The sequence below is a fragment of the Electrona antarctica genome (assembly GCF_951216825.1).
Source record: "Electrona antarctica genome assembly, chromosome: 12".
Classification (NCBI taxonomy): domain Eukaryota; kingdom Metazoa; phylum Chordata; class Actinopteri; order Myctophiformes; family Myctophidae; genus Electrona; species Electrona antarctica.
The window spans coordinates 36,570,844-36,595,324 of record NC_136793.1 but is presented as its reverse complement, the minus strand read 5'-3'; the positions used below and the strand labels follow the sequence as shown (position 1 = coordinate 36,595,324).

Below are 24,481 nucleotides of genomic sequence, written 5' to 3'. Positions count from 1 at the left end.
TGTCCCATCTGCGCGTAGGCCTACTTTCCTCACACGCAGTCCACATTCTCGTTCATAGATTAGACATAGTCATAAAAAAGAAAAGAAAAAAAGGTCTCGTTGCAAGTGAGTGGGTGTTTCCATTCGTCCAATTGACGTTTCTAGGGGTGTGTCTGTCTCGTGTGTTACTGTTTCCCAATTTACAAACTAGAACTAGACTAGCAAAAAACAACAATAGCCACATATCTGATAATGATAATTAACCATTACAATTGATGGTTATTAAGTAGGATGTTTCATGCTATCTTTTTTCACTAGCCTATTATTTCTGTTAGTCTTCGGCCATCACAAGATGTTTATGGACACGTTTCTTGAGACATGTCTTAAGGGCGCGTTCGGAAATACCGCACAGGAGCGCACTCGCCTATTAGTTTGCATTGCACAGTGCGCTATTTCCGAACGCGCCCCATGTGCATTATGCAACTGAATAAATAGTCGTAGGCCTACATGTAGACGACGTAGACCTATGACATGGAACAGTCTAGGCTACTGTAGGCCTATTCTGAAACCAGGCCAGGGGGATTATCAAAATAATATTCTGGTGCTTATTGCTGCCATATAATTATAGTGCCATTCTATTTTAAAATAGGCTATCACCCAACATCCCCAAAAAGAAAAGCTGGCAGCTTGACAAATGCATTTCTGTATCATCAAAATTATAGCTTTTTCTAGCTATTTATAGGCCTACATCACTGCATCTGCATTACTTGTAAAACAAACTTCCCAAGTCAAAGAGTAGCCTATTTTTCTATCTTGATATTCTTCACTATATAGCCTACCTCAAATCTGTGCAAAACAGAGACCCAGAGAATATACGATCGTATATTAATATAATATATATTATAATATATCGTAATCAATACGATAATTGATTAATACAAATATTGATTTATAAGAAAGAAGATTAAAAACTTTTTGTGTACTCTTGTACACACACACCAGGATTTATAGGCCTACAATTTAAAAGCATTTGCTTTCCCACAGTAGTATTCACTTTTCATGGTATTAACTTCAGATATCAGGTGTAGCAACCCACAGTATATGGACATATTGCAAGAAATAAGCATCTAGAAGGCAAGTGACTGAATTTTGTATTTTTAAAATTTGAGATATAGTTGAGACTTTCGGCCATGGCAAGTATTGAAAAGTAATCTCAAATTGAAGCTTATGAACTTTGGAAGTGATCACAAATAAGTGAAATAATGATGGATCACGCCTGAAAATATGAATTTCACCCATTTCTATACACCTGTAAACCTGATGTGATGTGACAATAAAGCTGATTCTGATAAATTTGAACATTGTCTGTTGGAGGATGTTGTGCATGACATTTCCCACTTGGTATCAGGATGTTCCATGACAGATTTCAAACCTAGTTGTCATATGTCAATGTGAGCCCAAATGAACTCACAGGAAATAAAGGTTGCGGAAGACATCCGGCTGGACCTGGCTCCCAGACTACATGACTCGCTTCTGTTTGATAACTGTACCTGGACCCAAAAGTGTAATTTTGAAATGCATCCTGCTGCTGAGGTTTAGGGGGTTTCTCTTGTCTGTCTCCAGACAGAAAGTTATATGATATTAGGCAGAGATAATGGCTGGGGATTGTGAAATAAATAGCAAGCATCAGTAGTAATCTAATGTAACTGTATGACCATTTCAATTTCTTCAAAATGCTTACAATACAAAGAAAATGTATTTATGTCCGTTTACAGCGTAATATATTGCTTACAATTCTCAAACTAAGTTGTGTAAATTATGTTGCACTGGATCGCATGGTCCCTTCTCGCCCTCAGGGCGTCTTACTGGTATTATAAAACTGAAATCTTAAATAATGCAACTACATCTGAAAGAAAACAACTTTATTGTCTAAGGACAATATATTGATTGCACATTCATAACTGAAATGAGTGGGGGAAAAAATAAATCTCCCTTTCAACTCAGTCAGCCAAATGAACCTGAGCAATTCAAATAAAAAAAACATTCTTCCAGTGGTGAATCATTTCACAAGCTAATGGTCTAAAGTGATGGAAGACTTGCACACGACAAAGAATAGTTTTTCTTTATATTTTACATGATCAACCACGTGCTAAAGTGCACTGATAGGAGGGAAAACGTTTCGATTAGACATCAGAGACGTATCATATATATAGACACTGTATGGCACTGACGATGCCATGGTCTGTCCTCTTATCACTTATTCATTGAGCATGTGGTTGGGCATGTCAAATATAAAGAAAGAAGGTTTATTTCAAGTCTCTGGGAGTGGTATGAGTCTTTCACCACTAAGTGTTTGAGACGACAGCACCCACAATAAACCTTATATTAAAGACAAAGAAAGTCAGTCTACCCTGGACTTACAAGCTAATGATCTACAATTCCTTAGCTAGAAACAGCCAGTGAAGTGACCAGAAGAGCTCCAACAAGGCAATCAAAATGTCCAGCATACCCTAAATAAAATATAATTTGACATATGGCAATAGATTGGAGAAAAGAAATGGAAGAAAATAGAGGAAAAAACATTTATGGAAGTAGTCTTCTTATTAAAGTGACAAAAAATTCATCATTCCCATCACAGTCATTTGCGAGCTTACTTCTAGCTGTTGATTATCTCCATTCAACACATTCAGTTCTTCAACACGCTTGCAACTTGTTTGGTCTTACAAGAAATCCATTTCATTTAAACCAGGGATGTCAAACTCAAATACACAGTGGGCCAAAATAAAGAAATCGGTCGAGGTCGAGGGGCCGGACTGTGTTTCAACACACGGGCACCGCGGTCATGAGGACGTCCTGAGGTCATGAGGACGTCCTGAGGTCATGAGGACGTCCCAGGCAAACAGCAAAAAAGTAAATGCATTTAAAACTGAAAATGCATTATTATTAAGCTCAGTTTCCTGTTCTATGATCCTCACCAAGCACTGCTTTCATAGTATGTGATATGTGCCAATGCACTCGCAGTGAATTGTCGGACTTGTAGTATTATGGTGGTCCGTGCAATATACCAGAGGGCCAGTTCTAATACTAATTAAATATCATCCCGCGGGCCAAAGATAATTCATCCACGGGCCTGATTTGGCCCCCGGGCCTTGAGTTTGACATATATGATTTAAACTATGAGAGCAAAAATGTAGACTTTAAATCAGTCTGTTAAGAAAACACAGCAGACATGTTCTTTGGAAAATAGTAATACGGAATTAACATGACCTTTAGAATGAAGGTTGCACAACATTAAACTGATATCACTAAACAAAAGTTAAGATGGTTTATACTGTATAAAATGTAAATGTTTTAATAGACTTTGAAAGCCTGTATAAATTATACAGGCTTTCAAAGTCTATTAAAACATTTCAATTTATTTTGAGATGCAGTTGTTTTTTTCCCCAGCACCTCAGTGTCAGTAAAGTATTTGTTCAATTCACAATTTAAATATGGAACAAAACAAATATGGAATTAGGCCTTTTTTTGTACAACTTTTCTAGCAGAATTCAAGCATGTTCCTGATCTGGAAAATAACAAAACACTCCAAGAAACATTAAATTGAAAAGCAAACAGACCACTTGAACAGATGGTTTCGGTCCCAGATTGATGCGTTTTAGCTGAAACTGTTTTTTTATTCTGCGAGTGCTGGTATTCTGTTTTACTATACCATAGAAAACATGTTCATTTTGCACATACAGTAGATTTACCTAGATCTTACTTCATAAACAATGCTGACAGATAACAAATCCCTCAATGGATGTTTAAAAAGACAAGAGTAAAACTATTCTCATTTTACTCATTTTTAAATTTCAGTGCAATTCTTGTACATTTCAGTAGCCTGGCATTGCCAGACTGATCACGTGGCAAGTTCCTCCACCATCACCATGGAGGAACTTTTGAGTCCCACGTGATCAGTCTGGCAATGCCACGCTAACATTTCAGAGCAACACACAATATAGGCTGGTGAATGTTCTTAAGGGAAAAATGTTGACATTCATTTTCAGTTGGTCTCCGATCTTCTCATAGACTAGTACCACACAATAACATCTGACCTTAAATTTCCTACAGTATCAAACTTACCCCATGGATCTGATCCCCTCTCCCGTATCCTCCTCCTCTACTTACTCTATTATGCCCTTTCCTTAACATTTAAGATACTAATACTCTTCTTCTCCATGGAGAATGTAGTAGCATTTATATCCATTTTTTAAACTGGGCCAAACTGTCAGTACTTTTCGATATGAGAGACAACTGTCAGTAGACTTTCGATACTCTTATAGCTGTGTGAAATGTAATCAACAGAAGAAAGTGATGTGCAAAATCCTCCAAAAGACAGCCAAAGACATTGGTATGGCATCACACTCTTAAAACAGTTCAGTATATAATATATTCACTACAATGTTCAAATAACCCTTGTGCAATAAAGACATTACAGAACAAACAAAAATTAAACGGAGCAGTGACATTACATACAAGCGACAACACCTTGCTTTCAACATCCATTGATATTTGTTCACAGTACAATATACTTTCTGGTCAGTACAAGCAGAGGAGCTTGCCACGTGGGGTGGGAGTGTTACTGCCTGCTGGTCCATCTGCCAGGGGTGATGGTACTGTGACTTTGATTCAGAAGAACAGGATAAAACTCAACTGCGAGTCATATATTTTACAATGTTTGATTCCATTCAGGACAGAAGTTCACAGAACTGAAGTAAACACTGTAACAGAACTGAGGTAAACATTGTAAAAATATAACTATCCAATTTAATTTGAATAGGCATAGAATTATGTGCTGAATGGTCAGAGTACAGTGGTGTATCTAAGCAGATTGTCCTGTGGGTCATCCCACACCCTTCCCCTTTATTCCATGTCAGGCTCACCCAGGATGTCCATGGCTGCAGATGCCTTGATGGCTGAGCCAGAGGATACGGACTCCACAAACATTTTGGGGATGTCGTTACCAAAGTAGATTTTACTGTTGGCTGAGATGGCCTTGAACTTCATCAGCTGCAGATACTCTGGTGTTAGTTTCATCTGCAGGCGGAGAAAAAAATGTTTACTCAATATTGCTATAGTAAATAAATCTGAGGAGGGGGCACAGTGGCGCAGTCGGTAGCACTGTCGCCTCACAGCTAGAAGGTCCTGGGTTTGATTCCCACTGGGACACTGTGGGCGTGTTCTCTCCTCCGTGTCATCAGTGCCCATGCCCTAGGTGGGGTTGGCAAAAGGGCCTTTCTGTGTGGAGTTTGCATGTTCTCCCCATGTCCCCTAGGGTAGGTAGGTACCCTCACAAAAATACACAGTAATCATGGTCTCTATTCTGCCTCCCCCTGGCCAGCCGGGGCGCCTGATGGAGGGGAAAGGAACTGGTTGGAATAACGTGTTCCTTCCACACGTTCCGTCCACCTAGGGAGATTTCCACCCCAAAAGAAGCGTCTTTGACGGAATGCATTGAAGGAAGCATGCGGTCATATATGGCCAGTATAGAATTCATTCCACATGTTGATCTGACACCCCAAGCCAAAGCGCCAGCACTCGCCCAGCAGTCTGCCGTCACCCAGGTGGATGCGTGCACGTGACCAGGGCGTCTTACTGATATATTTGGTATAATGTAAAACAGTGGCTCTTGTCTCATGCTCGATCGCCTGCTGGATGATTTTGAGAATCTACAACCAATTAATCTGTACAGCAGCTGTCCTCTGACAATAGATTGAGTTGTACTCTTTGCAGTCAGTGCATGTAGCTTATGCCCATTTGGGTACGAAAACACTAAAATATGACTACAAATAAATTATACACAAACACACATGAGCCATCAATCCCACCTGGTGATAAGAGGGTGGTCAATGTGAATAGGCTCTGCGCTTAAAGACGGGGTGAAATGGCTATTTAGGGCATTTTATTTTGTAGTTTCACTCTCAAACGGAAAGATGTGCGTTTTTGAACCAAGCAGAACGTCGCATCCCTCCAGGCTATGGCACATTGCTCTGCTACATGCGCGATGCGTGCACACGCAATGCAGATTGATTGTAAACAAAGTCAGAGAGAGACAGACAGCAAAGCCCATGGTTCAATTCTAACCTATAATATTTTCAGATAAAAATTTAACGTGATGATTAAGTTTAGCCCATTTAGACCTGATGCCGATTCTATTTGTTTTAATATTTGTATTGATTTTGTTTTAATTCACAAAAGAGACAAAGACATATTTTACAAACATGACATAACCAAACGAACAACCAGGAAAAAAGGGTGGGGTCCTCCAGTTCATCTTCACCATCATCCATAGTTCATAAAAAAAGAAAAAGAAAAAAAACAAACACAAACACAATATCCAGTCATATAATATTAGTAGCAATAGTAGGTGCCAAGATCTGTTTGATCTTGATATTGAGCGGTCCATTTTGTTTAGTAACAGGTGTAATGTGTAGTCAGTGAAGAAGTTTGTATTGTGTTTCTCTTAGTCTGTTACAGGTGTAAACCTTTTTAACCAAGTCAATGGCCTCTTGCCAGTCATCCTCGATATATTCATTGTTAAAATCCCTCTCCCATTTGCAGAAGGATTGTACCTCATGGGAGTCCAGTGAGTACAACAGAGAATAGAACGATGAAATAAAGTGTGATACAGTACTTATTACTACAATTTTAAAAATCTCAGTTTTCTGTAAGGGGAACAACTGATGGCGATTCTAAAAACGCCTTCTAACTGACCTGACCTATGAAAAACTTTAATTTAAACCGGAAACACATGTGAAAGTGTCATATGTGTGGTTTAAATCTTCTGCTGCAACCAATAAGAAGTAAGTCAATCGTCCGGCAAATATTACTGTGATTGTAGCCTATCCACATTAGAGATGTTTTGGCCATGCACCCCATTAACTCCCGACCTAGCTGACGCACCCCCCACATGGAAATATAAATTGCATAAGCTAGATAGAGACATATTTCCTAATTATCCATATATATGCAAATATATGAACCTGATTATGGCATATTGTGTTGTGTTATGATGTATGACATGCGTCACCGCATCTGTATATTATAATCTCTCACCTTATTGGCCGCAGCTACTTTGTGTGCTGTGTAGAATTCTGCATCTGCCCTGGCCTTCTCCCTGGCAAGGAAAGCACCATCTACAAATGGAGACAGTCAGAGATTATGTCAATTATGAGAAGGAAAGAAAAAACAATTACCTAAAACAATTGTCTCCATCTGTATGTGTGCCAGTCACAAAGGGCTCTTTTGCAGGGACAGTTTGCTCCCATACTCATGCGCATCATCTTTTTACACTGTGGGCAAAGACTAAGGCCCTCATTTATCAATCGAGTGTAAAATCTGCCCCAAATTCGAGTGTAGGATTCGTAGTACACCCACGTCGGGTCGGCATTTACAAAGTGATCGCAGACAGCTGTTTCTTCCTAATTTCATTCCTAGCAGTGATAAATGTGACGGCTGAAATCAATCTGGCACGCCCTGTGAAATCAAGCCTCGCCCTCGTTTTTGCGACATGAACAACTGCAATACGACCTGGAAACCATGGTTACAGGGGGAAAAAGGTTTCACTCGCTTGCCTAAATTGCCTTGCTGCCCCCTCCCATACACACACACACACACACACACACACAGACGCACAAGCAACTTGTTGTATCTTAAATAAATAAACCTGCATGAATTAAATAAAGCTGTAGGACTACCCTGTCTGTTTCTCCTCTCGCTTCGCTTCGCTTCCCTTGCTGCCCGCATCACCCCCCCGCACGCACGCACGCACATATCGCAATTTGCAAGCAACTGTCACTGTGTGTTGTTAGTTGTATATTAAATTATTAAAGTCTTTTTAATTTAATATACAACAAGATATATTAGTGAACGAAAACCTGAACCTGTGAACCATGAATTAAATAACAAATAGGCACACACACGCTGCTGTTTTGCATAGGTGCTCCTCCTGTCCTGTCTGTCTGTCTCTCTCTATCACTGTGGTCCGTCCGTGACCGTGACCAACTGACCATGCACCGCACGTTCGACAGACTATTTAGATTGCCTCGCAGTCGCTGCAGTGGCTGAGCACTGGTGGTGGTGGGCTGGCTGGGTAGCCTACCTATATCTCCGATGCGGTTCCCACGTGCGCTGGCACGGTACATTTGGCATTCGAGCGACGCGTCGGGTTTATTAAACGAGGAGGAGATTGCACATACCGTAACTCCAGAAAGACATCGGCCTGCTGTAGATTAGGCTACAGTAGGCTACCCATGTTGGGACTCTCCGCAGCTGCAGCACTGCACTAGCCTATAGTACTCTCCAACGTCCCGTCATGGAAATATTTCAGCACAGACAGCCCAAATCCTCGCATGTATGCGCTCATGCAAAACACTGTTTAAATGGCTTAAGCATCTAACTTGCAACATTGTTTTTAATTGCGCGATTTTAATTACTTGTAAAGTTGGAAATCTCCTACTAATTTCATATGACACAAAGACACATCTTATATGTATTTAGCCCATATATACCTATACAGTTTTATATAAACATTTTAGGAGTGAATACATATGTTTCGATGCCTGTGACAGCCTCTCAGCTGGTCAAACAATGCTGCTCCGCTGTTCTACGACAGAAAAACAGGTGAGGACAAAGCGTACGACAGCTCCCGACCAGACGTGGTTTTTGTCTTGGCTCAAGTTCAAAATCAAACGTTGGTGCAAATCGTAAATGCCGAAAATTTCGGTAATTTCGGCGTACACCCATATTTTGGCGTACGCACGGTTGATAAATGAGGGCCTAAGTTGTTTGTGAGCAGGATTTGTCTAATATAATTATTTCGCTGCCATCAAGCCAACGGTGCCAGAGATTACTGTAGCTGTTCACAGACAGAATGATGGACACACTGGCGGGGTGCAAAACATAGTCTTCGCCATGCCTGTCAGCCTGGCGGAGACAACTACCGTATGGTGCTACATGCTTGATGTTATGAAACAGAAATTTAACAGTGCCTCCCTCAAACTACACCAACAACAAAATGTATATATTTTTAAACATGGGTTAACATACCCCATGAAAGTCTTAATGTCCAATAGTTTTACTCTGTTACTTTAAATGGGTACTTGATCTGTTTTGATCCCAGTTTTTAACACGATGGATGCCAGATCAAAAGAATTGTTGACTGAGATCTGACATTTTATTCAGTTGGTAATTGACACAATCAATATAACATGACTAAAATCAGAGTCTACCAACCTTCAATTTCGGAGATCCTTTTCTCCGTCTCCTTTTCCATGACTTTCTGTCCATACTTGATCTCAGCCACTTGGGCCACCTTCTCAGCCTCTATAACAAAGAGAAGAATACAACTTTCAAATGTGGCTTAACATAATCAGGTGCAGGTTTTCCAGGCCAGAATTTGTGCCGGATTAACTTGTCATTTTGTCATTATTCCCCCAGACCCATTTTATTGAGCAGTGTCTTATTAGTGTCAGATAAGAAAGAATGTCATTTTTTAATTGGTCAAACCACCATCACTACTGGTCCCCCAAAGGTTGATCCTTTTTGAGGGGATTTGATTGGCCAGCTGTGTGTGTTTGTCTGTACCGCATAGTGATGATTTGATCGGGTGAGCATGGAATGTGATTTATGATGATGTATGACGATAAGAGTGGCCCTCACTTCACACAAGTGTGATTTTTATATAACATCCAACATGATCTTACTGTGCTTTATATTAAGTTAAAAGGGTTAGGTAAATTTCCATTCAACATATTCCCTGTACACCCAAGCTCCTTTTTTGGAGCATCATATGGCAGCCAAGTCCGTGATTTTTAATGTTTGTTTAGAGCACTTCTAAGTCTATGGACTTTAGGACAATACAATGTTTGTTTAGGGCACTATTTGACAACGTAAGACATCATGGGGCCGATTTAATTACAGTAGGCGCACCTGACTTCACACAATTGTGACTTTTTCCCTTTGGTCTACACTAAATCCCTTAGCCAAAAATAGATCTAGAACACATCTCGTGTTGCGACATGTTGTGAGCTTGTAGATCTAAGCCTACTATTCAACTAATATTCGCCTGTTTTCTCATAACTGCGGAGCACTACATGTATATGTTAAACGCCCATCCCTAGTGTGTGTGATATTAGGTTAACTTATTGCCAAACATGTGTTTCATCTTCTCTCACCAATCACAGCTTTTATCCTCTCCGTCTCTGCCTCCTTCTCCACAACCTTCTGAGTCTGTGCTGTAATCAGCAACTTGGTCTTCTCACTCTCCCTGTAACACACACACACACACACACACACACACACACACACACACACACACACACACACACACACACACACACACACACACACACACACACACACACACACACACACACACACACACACACACACACACACACACACACACACACACACACACACACACACACACACACACACACAGAATCTGTAGTATGTGCTATTAATTATATTGCTCTTTAATACAGGGGTTTTCAACTGATTGTGAACCAGGGACCACCACCCTGAGTAAGAGTCAACCTGGGGACCACTGATGTGCTGGTTGGGGTCAGGATATGTGTCCTGAGATTAGTTAAAGGTGGGTTGAGGCGGCCCTTGAAGATTGCTTGAAATATGCTAGTGGTGCAGAGCTTAAAAGAAATTAAAAAATTTAATTGACAGCCCTTAGACCGATTCCCTTGCATTCCCTTGATACGGCTTACTCCTACAGTTATACGGAGAGCACAGATGATCACGTGTCTCCCCGATACATGTGATGTCAAGTATGCTTCTTTTCACCAGACAGTGAGAAGTTTCACCGGTAGGACATAATACATAGAGGGGTACATGTTATTCGTCCTAGTTCCACACTTCATTGAACAGGCCTTTCCTCTGCTTTTGTTACGACCTCCCGTTGGGGGAGGTGTGGGAAAAAAATGGGAATTGGCATAACGACTAAATTGGGAAAGAAAAAACAGGAACACAAATGGCATTGAGATAGTTTCATAATCCAGTGCAGCACAATCATTTATAGTTTGTAAGGGTCTGGTTGGTCCAATAGATTGACCTTTGTTCGATCAGGTAGTTAATATCCTTTGGTTGCATGCTTTCACAACTTCATTATTGTTTGTACATAATAAGAATAACAATTATGTACAGCTGATGAGTGGAATGTTAGTCACAGACAGAATGGGGTCAGAGAATATTCTTTTTCTGGGTACTTACATGATCTCATAGTTCCTGCGAATGCTCTCTGGGATGATGGGCTTTGTGACCCGGACCGCCTGTACACAGAGAGCGGGGTAGGGTGTGCCAGACAGACAGATAGAGGTGTTAAGTTATTAAGGCTGTGAAATAATGTAGTTTAACAATGATTAGTGAGCAGGACAGCCCTATTGGACAACTTTTAGTTTTAAGGTGGCTGCTTAACGTGACATATGCACCAACAGGAAGTTATCAGATAAAGCCTGCTGGAGAGCACAAAAACAAAGACCGTTCCGTTCACCTCTGCTCACGTTACCTTCTGTGTTATACAGACTTACATTACACTTAAAACTCCAAGAATGAACAGTGAACAAGGTAAAACTGCATTCATCTTTTACACTCCAGACAAATGGCAGAAAATCCAGGACTCTCTGAAACTGGACAAACTGATCTCTATAGTCATTTAAGGCACTACTTGATGATGCAACACATAACATCTGTACCTGTTTTCTGTAACCCCAGTGTATTAGCATCATAATGTCCTCTGTAACCCCAGTGTATTAGCATCATAATGTCCTCTGTAACCCCAGTGTATTAGCATCATAATGTCAGTGTATTAGCATCATAATGTCCTCTGTAACCCCAGTGTATTAGCATCATAACCCCAGTGTATTAGCATCATAATGTCCTCTGTAACCCCAGTGTATTAGCATCAGAATGTCCACTATATTTTATAGTGTTATTTGTTGTTTTCATGTTGTACTCAAGATGCCCTTGAAAAAGAGAGCTTTCAATGGGCTCCCCTGAATAAATAAAGGTCAATAAATAAGTATCACTGTGCCACACAGAGTGTGAGCTGCAGCTTCGCAGCAACACACTATCAAAGCTAGGTGCGCTTTGGCTTCAGCTTCCCGGTCAGCTAGACTAGACTCGTTCCGGCTACATTATAACTTCAAAGTTTTGTGTAACTGAGGAAAATTACAGTTGTTTCAATTCTTTCAAACTAGATCTGCACATTAGCGCGACTTGAACAGTTCAGTTCTATGCGGTGCAGTGATACTGAACACAAACAAAATAGTACCATGTGACAGAGGGATCAAAGTTGAACGAAACTTGCACAATATGGTAGAAATAGGTCAACAATACAAATTATGCTAGTTTTGTAGATACATTTATTTTTAATGCGTGGCGCCCAGTGCCCCTTAATATTCCCCAAAACTAGAGCAGAACTCCCACCACGGGACTCGGTCAATCAATTAATACCTTTGCAACCACTAAATTAATGGCAAGCATTTCATACAGCTATAAATCCAAAAATCCGAACTAATCCTTTAAGAGTAAGACTAAAAAAATCTGTAAAGTAAACTTCTCAGTCTGAGGCATTTATCATCACAATATGAACTCTGTCTATGTTGTCTATGTCATGGGTAAGCTTGTATTCAAGCTTACCCATGAAAATCCTGGTATAAATTGCACACTGCTCTCCAAGCATTAATATTGAGATTTACAACTAAAATCTGTGTTCACGCTAACGCCTACTGAAAACAGGTTTGACAAAGGGCACACAACTCAGACGAGGTGTGACAGTACACACCAAAGTACAATACAAGTACAATAGTGTACTGTGCAAAATTAAATAAATAGTATGTCTTTTATTTTCCTGAACCGATTATATGACAAAGCCAAGGGTTACAATTCACAATGATTAAAATATATTGTTTATTCATAAGAAAAGGGCCCTACTTTGTACTAGTGGTACAGCTTGCTATGCTAATGCTGTTCCACCCAGTTTACATTAGCCAGAACGTTCTGCAATACCTGTATGATAAGACCAGGGGCCATGGATGTTAGATCCTCCTGTAGTGTTTTCTTCAGATTCTCATCGATCACATCTGAGGGGAATAGTAAGATTGAGAGAGTGATTAGAGAATGAAATTAGATGCAAGAGTGCAAGAGTTTATTACAATTTAGAATAACTGCTCAGCTGAAATATAGCCTCCCTCTAAAGTTCAGCACAGCTAAGTCAACTGTTTTGTTTTAAATTCTCAATTTTTGGCAAAACCCACCAATGTTTGTATTCTGCGTCACTACCAACCCCTAGTTGTTGGTCTTGGCGTGTGGACTGTTTGTTGACAAACACATCTCCTTCGATACACATGGAGTCACCAGCCACTTCTTTTCACTGGACAGTGATGAGTTTCACAGAGGGTGTAAACACATGCAGAGGAAGATACAATACCAGTTTGGGGAATGCCCCAATGTGTAGGAGATTCCAGTGCAGCAACAAACAACCACCCACCAACACCAGCAACTGAGTGTGTAGAGCGCTTGGCAGAGGAATCGAAATGAGTCTCCATGATGGTGGGCAGGAACTTTAGCCCTGCGCCACCTGGATGCCCCTTAATCACATGGACTCTAGCTTCCCTATTCTGGGGTGAACATTCAGCGAAAATAGCATATCTATAAGCTCACAACAAAGCCAGCAGTAATCAATAGGAACAGGACCACCTTATCCCGCCTATATTTTCTCCCAGCACTTCTCTCTTGTATGACTATTTCACGTGGCATCAATCCTACTAGACTTACCAAATAAGCCAATGTAGACCTCCTGTAGCGAGTGTACGCTACAGAATTGATTGAGCTCATGATGCACTTTGTTAAATATCAAGGCTTTGTCATAGTCAGCTGTGAAGTTCTTTACTATGTCGTACACTGAAAAGAAGAGAAACAAATGCTTAGTTAGCGGTAAGTCATAAATCACAGTGCATGGCCATCTTCATTCCTGTTACAAAATGTGATTGGGTTGTGTAATTTGTCTTTCATTGTCCAGACAGCTTCAAATATTGTTTCACAATCATACTGAGCTAATTGCCCATATCGGTAGAATCCAAAACTAATAGAAAGTGATTTATGATGAATACATAGTTTGATGTTCTTGGCCCTTCACATGGTATATGAGTTTACCTGCTGAAGGAACAAGAAAGTTCACCACTTCTATGCGGTCGAAGTAAATCATCACTCCCCCGCTGAGGAAAGAAAATATAATAACTTAAACACATGTCCTTTGTGACACTTTTATTAAAAGCATCATTCAGTATCATAAGTACGTTTTCAGGATGGGTGGTGTGCCCAGTGGCAAAGGGCCATTTACTCTTAACTTAACAATATTACATGAAATGGTGATGATCATGCTGTACTGTTACTGCCACAGAGCCACAACAATGATGCGAGTCCTGTTAGTATCACATTTCTAATAACGTTAGTCGACAAAATGGAGAACACCAAGTACTGTAGCTCCTTAATGTAGCATAGCAACGTAACAACTAGGCAGACTAGTGTCTCTGCTACCGTGAAAATGTGTTGATACTTGAGATGATACCGTTTCTACCAATGGTGGAATGATATTTATTGATATGGCATGTTTCTATAGAGCGTCGCAGTCCCGCCCTCTTTCATGACGACGCCAGGCCCAGGAAATGAATCCCAATGCATTTTTCCCATAGACATTTCACAAAGTATTTATTTAAAGACCTTTTAAGCGTCGTACGAAGCCAACTCGAGTCGTGACAAATCATGACAACAAACACAATATTTTGGACCAAACAAATAATTACAAAGAAGAAAAACAACAACAAAAGTATTGTAACCTGCCGTTTTTTTCTACTTTCTAGTTCTTTGTTTGGCCCAAAACATTGTGTTTATTGTCATGATTTGTCACAACAAGAGTTGGCTTTGTCCGTGGCGTAAACGTCTTTAAATAAATACTTTCTGAAAAGTCTATGAGGAAAATGAACAGAGATTTATTTTCCGGGTCTCTCGAGGGGGCGTGACTGCGACGCTCTATTGTGCACATCTGGTGCGTTATGGTGAAGAAGAAGCACTACCTTGTGCCACATGGTACATTCTTCACCTCATCAGTCTGCAGAGTTGTCTAAAAGATGAAGGGAGTAAGACTAATTCATTAATAATTTTACATTAGTAAATCATTACAAGTTAAAACTGTGATATTTAAATTTGAACCGTTCACTAAATACCTGTGTTCTGTCTCTACTTTAGCTTAGGTACACTACTGTATATACACAGATTGGCAATCTGCAAAGTGACTTGATGGTGCTTATTTGACTCAGATGAGGGCACAAATTTAACCAAATGGAACGTTCTATTTATTCACTCTTCAGAGCTAAATCAACACTGAGGATTTTACAGTTACGAATTCTAATGGTGCACTTGCAAAGTCAGAATATTCAGTAGAAGGGATACAATTACCAATGTTGTGGGGTGTAAAGTAAAACTTATATAATGAGTAATGTAACTAGTTACTGTTGGCAGACAGAAATAATGTAACAGTATTACTTTTGAAACAAGTAACGAGAAATGTATTACTTAGTGATGAGCCCAACACTGATAGAGTGACAAGCTTCTGTGCTTGTTATTGAGTTTTGTGATATTTTAAAGCTATGTTTAAAATGCCATACAGTCAACTAAATGGCACGTGCAATACAAGGAACTGTAATCAATTAGATATTTGGCACACAGATGAACATAGATGACACTGGCATGACCGTCCAACATGTTGGAAATATAATTAAATACTATTCAATAAATACTATTAGTAAATGCTACACAGCATTATAATTGCATTGTTCAGTTAGTCGTGAGTGACCTTTTGTTAGTCCAGACAGAGTTCAATGGGGCTGCTAGAACCCAATCAGACTGACCTGAACAGATTTATAAATGGTGATAAAGGGAAGCATCAAGTGAAAGCCAGGTCCACTGGTGACTGTCAGGAGAGCTCCTCCCCTATGAGAGAGAGACAGACAGACAGACAGACAGACAGACAGACAGACAGACAGACAGACACATGCACGCACGCACAATTTCAAATGTGGCAGGGAACACACAGAGAAACAATGTGGATGGCCATGTTGACAGCATTGCCATATGGTTGGTTTTGTGGGAACATTTCATTGTGATATCCCATCTGTTCAGTGATTTACTCCACTGCACTGGTTGTCAACATGGGCTCCAGGAGACCCCAGGGGTCCTTTAGGGAATTCCAGACCTAGGGTGATTGATAGTTAGGAACCACATGGACCTTTATGGGTCTGGAACTCTGAGAGTGTACAAATGGAAGCAGATGGACCCTTACACTCTCAGAGTAAAAAATAAAGTAATACTAAGGATAATAGATCAGGGTCCCAGAGATAACATTTGTATCAAATGGGGGTCTGTGACCTAATCAAATTAGGGGTCCTTGAAATTAAAATGATTGAGAATCACTGATGTTTACTGGATGTAGTGCATCATAGCTTTGGAGCAGATGTTCCTTATAGACTCCTCACCAATTGGTATTGTTATTGTATTTTATATCGTTTTTATTATTGATCAATGATTAGTCACCTTGATTCATTGAAATTTGTATTCACAGTATGGAGAATGGGTACATTTCAAACGAAAAGTACAGGTCAATATAAAAACTGCTACGAGGATAAAACCAGAAAAAGCACTAAGACTTGTTTACATCAGGGTCGTCCATTTTCAATGCATCAGAACATTTAAAGACGTACAAATATACACTTCTATGCAAAAAAAAAATCGTATATACAGTAAAAAAAAGTTTAAATAAAATAAAAAAGGGGGTGGACTTTAACTTTTTTACAGGGGGCCAGTTTTGAATTGCAGCTGCCGTTAAGTGCTCTTTGAGAGGGGGCCAGTTTTGAATTGCAGCTGCCCGTAAGTGCTCTTTGAGAGCGGTTTTGAAGGAGTCTAGGGATTCACATTTCTTAATGGCTGTTGGTAGGGCCTTCCACATTTTAGTTGGAGCCGAATCTGGGTTAAACATGATTTGTCGAACTCCCTCTGGTGTTGTGATCATGGACTTTGACATTAAGGAAGTATTTTGACAGTTACATGGGTATTTTAGACTCAGGTGTTATTTAGCGAATCTTCAAGTTGCTATACTCTGTCGTCAACCCTAAGCCATTCCAACCTATCAAAATTCACCCTTTGTCAAGTCCCGCCCGTGATTGTGCCCCTCTTCTCAGCCATTGGTTGCCGTTTCGTGGTTGGACAAAAATCCTGTCTCTCCATCCACTACCATTGAAATAACGTGTTTTTCAGTTGCTTCGTATTGATATTCTGTGCATTCAATTGTTATTTTAAACTTGGTGTCAGTAAAAAGGAACTCAGCATGGATGCAGCATGGTGACTGGGCATATCATGTTTGTTTTCGTTTTTTCCAAAAATTATGTTTTAGCAAATTCAACTTAAACAGAGCGGAACAAGACAGAATGAGCCTGCTGGTTAGTCAGTCAGGGACCAATCAGAAGGCTGACAAATGGTGAATTAGCGAGGGTGAGGTGCGTTCTGGCAGTTAGGCCAAGTAGAAGCCTGACTAGGTGGTTTTGGGATGTCTGAAGGACCTTCGAGGTGCTGTGGTACCAAGAGGTGCATGCATAGTCGAAGCAACCTTGACTGAGGGCTCCTGTTAAGCTCTTTTTGCTGACCAGTGAGGAGATTCTGTACAGGAATCTTGTTCTTTGGTTGACCTTTTTGATAACATTGGTATTTTATCACAGGAAAGATTTGCCTCCTGGAAGGTAATTTCATCTTGTGATAATATTGTCACCCACTTTAACCCCTTCACAACGGGGTGCAGCTTGTAAGGACCAGGCAGTCATGGAATGAGCAACACAGCTAAACGTGTGGGTAGTCCTTCCAGAAAATTTACCAAAATGACAAATGGTTGGTATTAGGGTTGGGTGACGATACGAATCTATCGTCAATCGCGAATGTACGAGTCCAATCGCCGAATATTTTTATTAGGCGATCTTTCGGGACGATTATTTTCTTTTGCAAAATATTAGCCCAATTAACCTGTAAAGTGTGAGCAACATGTGAATCAATTTGGGCCAGCAAAGTAGTAACAGCGGCCGGGTGGAAAACCCCTCCTCCCTGGTATGCTCCCAGTCCCCGCACCGCAGCATCGGGGAACACTCTGGCAGCCAGAGTAAAGGCTGGGAGGGACCGAGCCGAGGGAGGCTACTGTACTGTAGCCTACATGTTGTTTATGCTCCGGAGTCCAGACCCATGCAGTTTAATAATATACAGTCACAACAGAATGCACACTGCTGTCTCGTGTCTCATCACAATCCCAATGCGCCACCCGTGAAGTCGGGGGGGAAATAAAAAACAGGCTGCTAGTGTTAGTGTAGGCTCGGGGATCGTTAGCTTAGCGCTTAGCTTAGCGTGTAGCTACTGATTCAACCCACTGATTGAACTAGATCTCCGCCTGTAATCTAGGTTATTTTTTTATTGACAACGTGAACGAACCCCGACACCAGCGCTGCAAAAATAGACAGATCTACAAGCTCTCAACGCGTAGCGAACGGCGCTGCAAAAACAGGCAGGACGCGATGCCTTGAGAGCTTGTGGATCAGCCGGCGCTCCGAGGGGAGGGAGGCAAGAGTTCTCCGGGGAGGAGGAGAAGTTACCAGGGCAGGCTACATGTTGCTGCGGCTAACAACACTGTCACCAGCCAGTGGTTGTGATGTTAGCTTGGCTTGCAGCTGCTTGTCCGTTCCAACTTCACTTCATCTCCACCTGTAACTTATTTTTTATTTTGTTACCCTGGCTGCGCTGCAAAAATAGACGGATCTACAAGCTCTCAACGCGTAGCGAACGGCGCTGCAAAAACAGGCAGGACGCGGCGCCTTGAGAGCTTGTAGATCTGGCTTTTTTGCGACCTGTAGTGAGCTGTTCTCACTTTACTTTTATGACACGAATATATCGTCCATCGGCGATTTTTGGACAGACGATGGGCGATTGAAAAAGATTGGCATATCGCCCAACCTTAGTTGGTATTCACGCTCCAACACATATTGGCCATTTTTACACTTTATTAATTTTACAATCAGTGTTAGGGCAGATCTGTCTCACAGGCAAGACAGAACTTGTTGTCATCATTGAAGGCAATCTCAATGCAGTGAGATATCGGAATGATATTCTGGATCCAACTGTGATCCCAAATCTTCAGAATCTGGGACCGAACGCCATCCTCCAGGATGACAACGCTCGCCCCACAGAGCAAGGATCATCACAGAGTAGGCCTACCTCGGAGCGGAGAGGATGGAATGGCGTACTGTAAGTCCAGTCCTCAACCCAATTGTACAGTTGTGGGATCAGCTTGATCGTGCTGTATGTGGTAGTGACCAACATAACGCATGTTGGCTGACTTGCAACAAATCCTGGTTGAGGGATGGGATGCCGTCCCACAGCAAAATGTGGTTAGGTTGTTGACCAGCATTAGGAGGACGTGCCAAGTGTTTTGTGGCTCTGCATGGATCTAACACCGAGGGCTCCATCTTGCGCCACCCTTATCCCTAAACTTATTTGCCATTCACTATTTTGAAAAACATTTAAAAATAGTTCAACTAGCCGATCTACATCGAGACATTGTGAGCTTGTAGATCGGCCATTTGAACTATTTTAAAAGGTTTTCTAAAATAGTAAAAAATGGCAAATTAGTTTAGGGATAAGGGTTAAGGGGTGGCGCAAGATATAGCTCCGAGTACTAAAATGAATAGTGTAAAAATGGCCAATATGTGTTGTTTTTGTGGGAGAGTGCAATCATCCAATCCGTGAAACAACTCAAAACAAGGCTGAATACAAACCATTTGCTGTTTTGGCACATTTTTGGAGGCGCCAACCACACGTTTAGCTGTTCGTGGAATGAATCAGGCATTCCACGAATGCCTGATGCCCTTACAAGCTGTACCTCGTTGTAAAGGTGACTAATCAACGATAAAAAATACAATATCAATATATTATTAAAGGGGGGAATAATCTACAAAGGTTAACTTTCCTAAATTTTTGTGAGGAGTTTAGTTGCACTGTTTAGTGGTTTACCTTGAAGGCATTGAATGAGGCCTGAAGAAAACCTTTGAAACTTTTCTCTCACCTGTAATAAACTCCTGTGTGTCCCTCATCGATCTTGTGGACTGAAGCCAAAAGTCCTGCACCTGCTGCAGCTGCGATGATTGAGATAATGGCACCCCACTGTGCCATCCTGATGACATTTCAGAAGACAAATAATGTTATGATATCATAGTTTATTACAAACTAATCAATGTAATTAATTGTAAAAAAATATATATAATAATAATGTTAGTAAAGAGTGGTTCTCAAAAATAGCAGATATACAAGCAAAAAGCTTACAGCGCATCACTTCATGCCACACTGCAAGTTTGTTCATCTGCTATGAAATATCTTGACAAATCTTCTCTTCTGGGGTCCTTCCGTTCAAGAACTACTGATTTAGAAGGCATTTGTAGAATCGGCCTCAGGTATTAATGTGTTAATATAACAATAAATAAAAGCGCCTATGCATGGCATTCTTTGTGGTCCCTAAGTTGTTTTAGTTTTTCCAGAACCCTACAATTCAAAAGCCACACATCACATTATAATAGACTACAAGTTGGTAAAAATCTAATTCTTTTGCATTTTGATTATAGGAGAATTAACAAGCTTTGAGGGTAGTGCAGAATTACTGCTTTAATGTCTGATCGTACAGTGCAACAGTGTAATAAATTATAGCCGCCCGCAAGTAGCATTACCCTCCATTGACAGCGCATTCATGAAACAGAAAGGTCCTGACTGATTGTATTAAACGACGATAAACTCCCCAACATTGCACCTGTACGGACAGCTTGGATTGTCCTCTTTGTCTCTGTCAAAACAAATCCTCCTATTGAGATGTTATCAGCAACTTTCTGTCAATAAACTCTGTGTTTGAGCCGAGTGATGCACAGTATAGGTAGGATACTTCATGCATGCCCAGTGATGCACGAAGACAAGTACTCACATTTTTTACTTAAATAAAAGTATCAACACTGCAATGTATACTGTAAGTACCAAAAGTAAAAGTACCAATTTCACAGGTTTCAATTTCAAATGTATAAAAATCTTTTGAAAATAGCAGCTATACAAGCTTACAACACGTTATGAGCTTGTAGATCGGCACAAAAAAGGGAAAAAAGGAGTAACAAATGTTTTAAAATAATTGTATTGTAGTGGAGTAAAAGTACAATATTTCTTAGAAGTGAAAGTATTGAAATTTGTTAATACTCCACTAAAGTAAAAGAAATACATCAAAATTGAACTTATGTACAGTAGGCCTACTTGAATAATACATGCCTGTCATTACTGGACCAGGGCTAGGCTACACGAACACAGAAGAATCATGATCATGACAGAGTTTAGAACGTTTCTCATAACATGTCAACTGTGTTTGTTCTTCTCCCAAACAAAGCCTTGGCAGAAACAAAGAGGACAATCCAAGCTGTCCGTACAGGTTTGTCCAACTAGAAGCTAGAAATGGAATCATCCATAGGCTAGGCACCCTCCCGGACCCGTACAGCACAGGTGCAGTATTGGTGATTCCGATCTGTTTCATGAATGGGATGTCAATGTAGGGTGTATAGCAAGTACTTAAGCTTTGAGACCCACGCCACCAGTGGGCATCAATGCTCACTATCGCCTTTGAACGGGCTTAGCCAGGCATGGGAGTGAGTGACCTTCTTCTCACAACCTAGTAAGAGGATTGGCCCACCAGAGTGTGTCCTTATCTCTCTAGTCCTCGTTCAATGTTTGGAGAACACACAGAAATTAAGCGGCCAAAAACACATGCTTCAATTTTCATTTTCACTGCTGCAACAGTGTGCGATATGGCACTATCTTTTTTAAACTTACAGTACATGTCAAATCCTGTTATTTATTTGACTCAGAACATCTATAATAATATTAATACTGATTGTATGTGTGTACCACTACCAGGCCGGTAGTAGTAGTTATGTTTCTCTTTCTCTTACAGTTAGCTATGGCATTCAGGCAGCTAGTCAGGGCAACACTTGCGGCAAAGTTGGAAAACATCCTTGTACACCTTGCCTTCGATGGTCAAACAAACGTGATATTTAACTGCATGCAGCATAAATGGTTCGTTACAATTTACAAAAACTGTAATATTTTCGGTCAGTCGACCTACCTGTGTTTTCTTCAGACGCTCACACGACGGATAAATAAAGCAAACAGCCTCTAGTGAACGGTTTACTTCCGCGTGTTGCGTCCTACATCACCACCAGGCCAACGTAAACGTGCTTGCTGCTTGGACGCAAAAAAGGGGTAAAATCAGCCCTCAACGGCTTCTCACAGAAATATGGGGAGGGGGTGGGGATGGGGAAAAGGATACTCATGGAAACTACCGTGAACCGACTTCACTGTAATCTTTTCATAAATGATATTTGTACTTAGGCTTTCTGCTGCCGTGAAAGTTTATAGTTAGAGAAATTCAGTTTCAACACCAAAGTAGTAATAGGCTAGTAGTTAATTGTGAATTAGCAAAATGGACATTTGTACCGAATGTTTCCTTTATCCTCGTGTTGCGCTCCTGTTTTCGCCGAAGTTTTTATACGTCCCGTTGTCCTTCAAGTTCCACAGGCTACAGCCATAGATATTCTTATATATCTATGACAGCCAGAGCCATGTGCCGTCTGCCGTCAAGACGTGCGAGATCGGGTAGGAGAAACGGGGCCGCGGCTTGGACGCCTTTGGTTCATGTATCCCCTCTTCTCACCGCCAGATGGCGACAAAGACCAGCTTAGAGTTAGACAAAGGTTTGGGTAGCCTCGGAAGCCCAGGCGTTTTTATGGTTTGGGCAGCAGGGAGACTTTTCCCCCTGTGCATTATCTCATTAGTCTGTCTCGATTTCAGCATTAAAAAAAAAAAAGATGCATCAGTCAGCAATTAACAGTGACCTTACTTTACCACCCAGCAGATCTGTAATCAATTTATCTGCAGCTCTATAATGGGATGACTTTATACACTTTCTAAGAGGGAAATAAATTCTCAAATTAAAATGAATAAATAAACAGGATTATCATTAAATGGTTTTCCACTTCATATATATTCAGTCACCAACGAGCTTTGGATCTGTACACAGCTAAAGGTCGTGACACTAAATTGACTGCAGTGCTTTATTTTTAGACCTTGGTCTCTTGAGAAATCTACTGAGGGCCACAGCTAACCCCTAGGTGCTGCAGTGGCAGCTCTACACCGTGCATTTTAAACAGGGGAGGGCAAAAAGGGAACAACAGAGCTAGGGAAAAGAAGTTTGTCAGAGTTCATTAAGTATCAAGGGAACATCGCTGGAACTGGCAGCGTAAGCCGCACTGGGGCCCTGGTGCCATTAATCACGACTGACAAGAAACCAGGGGCCGAGGGAGCGGAGAGGAGGGTGGAGGTGGAGGGATGTGGGGAGGAGGGGGAGTGAGGAGAGAACTCTGCCAGAGTCTCTGTTAGTGATTATAAACCAGGGGTCCACACACGGCTATGGGTGTTGAAGGTATACTGTATACCACACCACATCTACAGCACTGTAAAGTTCAGGTACTACAGTTCACACAACTGTATGCTGCCTTCCCCAGCATGTAATGTAATGGAAGCACATGGTCCAAAGACAAAGCCACATGCTAGCTAATAGACCACTCCCTGACTGCAGCAACTGACAGAAAGGCCACATCAAATTGTGGCCAAGAAAACGTGACAGTATAATTCTCCAAAGAATTGAATATCTTGTTGTGAGAAAGTAAGAAGATAAGCCTATACTGTAACTGTACTCTCTCACAATTCTCTCTCTCTCTCTCTCTCTCTCTCTCTCTCTCTCTCTCTCTCTCTCTCTCTCTCTCTCTCTCTCTCTCTCTCTCTCTCTCTCTCTCTCTCTCTCTCTCTCTCTCTCTCTCTCTCTCTCTCTCTCTCTCTCTCTCTCTCATTGCTCTCTAACATTTATATGAGCACTGCCTCTGGCTTAATAGCATGCAGGAGAGTGGAAGTGCGCTGTAACAGAGTGTCGCCCATATATCTCTGTCTGCCTTGCCTTATTTTCTCTGCGCCCCAGAGCTCTCGTGCTAGCAATCCCTTCCCCGCAATGCTGCCACCCTGGAAGAAGAAATAAATAGGAGAGAGAAGACAGAGAGAGAAGAAATGAATGGGAAAGTGAGAGAGTGACAGAGGCAAAAAGGGAAATAGAGGAGAGAGAGAGAGAAGGGGGAGGGGATGGGGGAGGAGTGGAGCTCGTGACTCGTGAAGATGGAGGCCTCTGTTAAGTGCTGTGCTTGAAAGCCCGTCCGGCCTCATTAGCTGTCAGTTGTAACAATAGTGAACTGGCAGCAAAGACTGCTCCCAGTCTCCCGGCCATAAATCACTGGCT

General features: G+C 41.2%; 1 protein-coding gene across 4 annotated transcripts; it reads right to left on the bottom strand.

Annotated features, from left to right (window-relative positions):
* Positions 1-1,888: 1,888 nt before the first annotated feature.
* Positions 1,889-22,649, bottom strand: erlin2 (ER lipid raft associated 2). 4 transcript variants are annotated; one of them, XR_013791201.1, is made up of 13 exons: positions 22,262-22,394; positions 20,180-20,287; positions 15,939-16,020; positions 15,105-15,151; positions 14,185-14,246; positions 13,807-13,932; positions 13,039-13,112; positions 11,242-11,300; positions 10,194-10,285; positions 9,253-9,342; positions 7,075-7,154; positions 3,387-5,055; positions 1,889-3,338 (listed from the first exon to the last, which is right to left on the bottom strand). XR_013791201.1 is itself a non-coding variant. In XM_079515360.1 (13 exons), exons 3-13 carry the CDS (start codon positions 20,284-20,286, stop codon positions 4,882-4,884), a joined length of 993 nt encoding a protein of 330 aa, XP_079371486.1. In that variant the 5' UTR covers position 20,287; positions 22,262-22,377; positions 22,633-22,649; the 3' UTR covers positions 1,889-4,881. The 4 variants fall into 4 exon arrangements, 3 of the variants coding, with proteins under 3 accessions (XP_079371486.1, XP_079371485.1, XP_079371487.1); XM_079515360.1 differs by adding an exon at positions 22,633-22,649 and having other exon boundaries at positions 1,889-5,055; positions 22,262-22,377; XM_079515359.1 differs by having other exon boundaries at positions 1,889-5,055.
* Positions 22,650-24,481: the final 1,832 nt, after the last annotated feature.